The sequence below is a fragment of the Miscanthus floridulus genome, chromosome 11 (assembly GCF_019320115.1).
Source record: "Miscanthus floridulus cultivar M001 chromosome 11, ASM1932011v1, whole genome shotgun sequence".
NCBI classification, from domain to species: Eukaryota; Viridiplantae; Streptophyta; class Magnoliopsida; order Poales; family Poaceae; genus Miscanthus; species Miscanthus floridulus.
In genome coordinates, this window is record NC_089590.1 from 96,883,094 (window position 1) to 96,888,150 (window position 5,057).

Sequence of the window (5,057 nt, forward strand, 5' to 3'; positions counted from 1 at the left end):
GTCTGTTGTCCTTGTCTCAAAGGACTCGCGAAACTCCGACATGATGACATCATGGAAGATAGCTTTTGGAATGCAGAATCATACACAAGTTTTTTAAGAATCAATTTATTTTCATATTTAAAACATAGAAAATAAAAATTTCCCGTGTTCCAAATAGGAACTTTACAGAAATCAGTTTAATGTGCTAGAATTGTCAAACCAAAAATTACCTTACCCCGCGGCATTCTCAAGATTAGATTTAATTCTCACGCTTCTAATTTTCTTTTGCGGCGCTCACAGTTTAACCTCCCTATCAACATTCTCAAAGATTATATTTTAGGGGGGGTGTTTGATTCACGCTTCACCTTCTAAATCTAGTCTCATTTAGTCCATTTTTACCCAAACACTTTGACTAAGTGGGACTAAATAGGTTTTAGCCAACTAGTCACTCAAATGTCGCTAAATGGGACTAAACCTCACCTTTTGCTCAGGTTGTCTCACCTTTTAGTCATTTTGGAGCCAAACACCCTCACTAAAAAAGGACTAATTTTAGCCTACCAAACCAAATAGGGGTGACTAAAGTTTAAGCGTTGGTTTAGGTGATTAAACTTTAGGTGGTGCAAACCAAACAGACTCTTAGTGTGCTTGAGTTTGTGTTGTTCCCTTCCATTTCCCAGTCTGATTTGAAGTGCAAAATCAAATCAAAGAAGATAAAACGATGTCTCTCTCCCTCGCCAAGCCACCAAGCTGAAGCATATGCCATCTCCCCCTCCAAATCCAAAGGCGGCAGTAAATCGCAATCGAACAAGTCCACAACTCGGCCCAATGCCGCAACAGAAAGCTAGTCCACGGAAATCTCACGACGCCGGAGCCCGGTAGGCGGTTGCACGAGGACACGATCACACGAGGGTCCGGGGGCGCGCGGTGTCCACGTGGCGTCCCCCGGCGCGGCAGAATCCGATGGCGCGCGCTCCCCATTGGCCGGCGCGCTATCCATCCTACCGCCACCGAGATTTCCCGCGGGCGGATCTTGTGGCAGCCCCGCGCCGCGGCGCCGCTATTAATTAATATCTGACGTCCTGCTGCTGCTCTCCCTCCAGCAGACTGACCACTAAAGCTAAAAAGCTAACCAAACCCCGGCCATGGCGCTAGCGTCTACCTCCGCCACCGCGCCCGCTGCCGTGCTCAAGACCCCGTTCCTGGGTGCCAGGCGCGCGCTCGCCAATGCCGCCGCCACCAAGCCCGCGCCGCGCCGCGCGCTCGTTGTCGTCGCCGCGGTCGCCCCCAAGAAGTCGTGGATCCCCGCCTTCAAGAGCGACGCCGAGTTCATCAACCCGCCCTGGCTCGACGGCTCGTAAGTCATTTCGCTGTCTTTTCTTATATGCTAACTGAACTGAGATGAGGAGATGGAGAGCTCGGACAGTCGAACTGACCATGACGCCGACGCGCTGCGCCGCGGCTTTGCAGTCTCCCCGGCGACTTCGGGTTCGACCCGCTGGGGCTGGGCAAGGACCCGGCGTTCCTCAAGTGGTACCGTGAGGCGGAGCTGATCCACGGGCGGTGGGCGATGGCGGCCGTGCTGGGCATCTTCGTGGGGCAGGCGTGGAGCGGCATCCCGTGGTTCGAGGCCGGCGCCGACCCGGGCGCCATCGCGCCCTTCTCCTTCGGCTCGCTGCTGGGCACGCAGCTGCTGCTCATGGGGTGGGTGGAGTCCAAGCGGTGGGTGGACTTCTTCAACCCGGACTCGCAGTCCGTCGAGTGGGCCACGCCCTGGTCACGCACCGCCGAGAACTTCGCCAACTTCACCGGTGAGCAGGGGTACCCGGGCGGCAAGTTCTTCGACCCGCTCGGCCTCGCCGGCACCGTCAAGGACGGCGTCTACATCCCCGACGTGGACAAGCTCGAGCGGCTCAAGCTCGCCGAGATCAAGCACGCCCGCCTCGCCATGCTCGCCATGCTCATCTTCTACTTCGAGGCCGGACAGGGCAAGACGCCGCTCGGCGCGCTCGGCCTATGATTTGTTTGCTGCCGGCGACGACCGTGTCGTGTCATGCTGTGTACTTGTATTCATCGATCGATCGAATCGATCGAGTTAGTTCTCGATTGCGCGCGTGGGTGAGCTAGGGAGGTACAGCTGCATCGGATCAGACGCATGCACAACAATGGATCAAGTTTGCCTTGCTTGCTTGCATGGGATTGATTGGATATTTGGATTGGAGGTCAAAGAAGAGCGTAACAGCAATGTACTGTCTGTGTTTGTGACTTCTTTTGGGTAGCGTGCGTGAACCAAATGGGGAGTTCCTCTCTGTTTTTTTCCTCTTCCGTGTATGTATCATGTAATGTAATGTATAGTTTGTGAATACTAGCCTTAGTTTTGTTGAGCACAATCCGGCATTTAACCGGAGAGTTTTCAATTTCGATCGAGAATAATGTTGGCTTATGGTCCTAGGATTTCACGTTGACTTTTGAGGGGATAAATCTATCTTCAACGTTACTCCCTATGTCGCACAAAGGAAGCCGTTACGTCATACGTGCAGGTCATTTTTTTTTAACTTTGACTAAATTTATAAAAAAAAAATAAGTACAACATTTATATCTCCAAATAAATTTATTATAAAAATATATTCAACGATCTGTCTAATAACACTAATTATATATTATGATATTAATATTTTTTTATATATAATTGGTCAAAGCTATAAAAAAGTTGACTTCTTAGAAAGTGAGAACGTCTTCTATTTTAAGACAAAGAAAGTATGCTTCGATAGAGTCATCTCTTGGGAAGATGATCTACGAGCATTTCCAAGAGTATCATTGATCTCCTCATAATCCTTATTTTTTAGCAAGACTGAAAAAAATCTCTCCAATAACTTCTAATTAATTCTCCTAATCTTTTAGCACTCCGTAAAAACTGCCTCAACCCGCGTAAAGTTACACGCCGCTCTCATCGCATGTATCCTCTCCTCCTGCGCGGTCTCTTCTTCTTCCCTTCGCGCGTTCTCGTGCCGCCGACCCGCCGTCCACAGGAGATCTTTGCCGCCGGCGTCGTCTGGAGGAGGTATCCATCGATCAACTAGGATGTGGCCACGGTGTTGACATAGACGGCCGTCTTGAGCAGCTAGAAGCTCCAGTGCATGAGTAAAAGCACCGGCCCGCCGAGGATGACGGTGCGGAGGCGGGCTTCTTTGCGAGCGCGGTCGCCGTCTTGTACTTGCCAAATTTTTTTTAATTTTAACACTTTTTGAAAACTAATTTTAAATCTAACACTCTATTTTTTTAACTAATACTTTTGGTCGCGCTTATTGCCATGGCAAGGCCAAATGCATGTGCCGCGCCATGCATGGTGATGCGGCAGGGAGCTGACGCGGCGACGACCGGAAAGGGTCACAGTTGATGTGGCAGGGCCTGCCGTGCCACCCATCTTGGCGCGGCACGTCAGGGGCACATAAATATCGCGAGCGAGCCCCCCCCCCCCCCCCCCCGCCCACACGCCGTGCCTCGCTCGCCCGCTGCCGCACAGCGCCGCAACATGGCCCGCCGTCAGCGCCGGCCGCGCCCGCCCACGTCCGCACCACGAACACCGGCGCGTCAAGGCCACCCGCTCCTATCAAGGTACCCCCTCTCGATTTCATTTTATTTTGATTGTTATTGATTTAGGATAATTAGTGATTTAGGATAGTTAGTGATTTAGGATATTTAGGGTTTTATGACTGTTGTTGATTTATGATAGTTAGTGATTTAGGATAGTTAGTGATTTAGTATAGTTAGGTTAGTGAATTTGTTTGTGATTTAGGTAGGTAGTTTTTAGGTTTGAGGTTGTGTGTTGTAGTATAGTTAGGATTTTGGGTTTAGGGATTGATTAGGTATTTATTATTTAATTTATAGTTAGTTATTTAGTTAGGGATTTTGGGTATAGATACTAGTTTTCAAATGTCGGTACTTACTAGTGCGTGATATGTTGATTTTGATGACTTGATGAAGTTTCGTCAAATGCTTATATTCCTAGTTAAGTTGTTTAATATGTCTGTTAATGTTACTTTGAATATATACATATGCTTTCATATTGTGTTCGTATTGCATAACAAGTAGTTTAAATTTCGCAATGCTACATAATGTTAATTTGAATTTTGTTAATTTGAATACTCTAACCCTTTGTTTATCAATTTAAAATAGGATGGTCCCTCCCACGCAGCACCCATTGCACCCTATTCTTGAGATGGAGTACGACGACCAGCACCGAGCACACATCTTGAGTGACAACGACACAGAGGTAGCCTTGCCTGCTTTGAGGCCCCGCACGCACACCAGGGCGCACCAGTGGGACGAGCGTTACGTGCCGTACATACGGCGTGCTGGCTTCCTCGAGCTTGTCCGTGTTGTCAACTACGGTCTTCCGCCCCTTAACCCGGCACTACGTACTGCAACTGTAGACAGGTGTGAATGCCTTATTTGTACGTAAACATTCTTGTAACAAAATTGAGGCAACTAACAGTCGTTCTATTCTTATAACAGGTGGAGGCCTGAGACCCACACGTTCCACCTACCTTGTGGCGAGATGACCTTGACCATGCAGGACGTGAAGGCTATTTTTGGCCTTCGGTTGGGGGCACTTCCAGTGACAGGGATAGTTGACAACGATCACTGGAGGGAGCTGGTGGCTCAGTTTACTGGCTTTCTTCCATCGGACGATGAGGCTTCCAAGAAAAATAAGTGAGAAATTCAAGGCTATTTAATACTTGCATTGCTTTCTTGCAGCCATCGGGTCTCATTTTCTTTGGTCAATTTTAAGAAAAGTTCCGGTGTTTCATTGTCCTAGATCACGGAGTGCTTTGATTACTTGGACCCATAGGCCGAGGAGGCTCAGATCGACAGGTTTGCTTGAGTGTGGCTCTGGTTCTTTCTTGGTGCTTTTCTCTTCCCAGACGCCTCAGGCAACACCATCAACTGGATCTTCCTTGACATACTACGCCAGCCATGGGAGAACATAGCGGCATACAACTGGGGCAACGTAGTCCTGGCATGGACGTATCGACAGCTATGCGTTGTCTGCCGTCGCACCTCAGGATATACGAACCTTG

At 49.1% G+C, this 5,057-nt stretch overlaps 1 protein-coding gene across 1 annotated transcript; it reads left to right on the forward strand.

Annotated features, from left to right (window-relative positions):
- The first annotated feature begins 1,056 nt into the window (after positions 1-1,056).
- Positions 1,057-2,366, forward strand: LOC136494094 (chlorophyll a-b binding protein CP24 10B, chloroplastic-like). Its single transcript, XM_066490237.1, has 2 exons — positions 1,057-1,333; positions 1,447-2,366. The coding sequence occupies exons 1-2, from the start codon at positions 1,122-1,124 to the stop codon at positions 1,994-1,996; spliced, it is 762 nt and encodes a 253-aa protein (XP_066346334.1). The 5' UTR covers positions 1,057-1,121; the 3' UTR covers positions 1,997-2,366.
- The last annotated feature ends 2,691 nt before the right edge of the window (positions 2,367-5,057 follow it).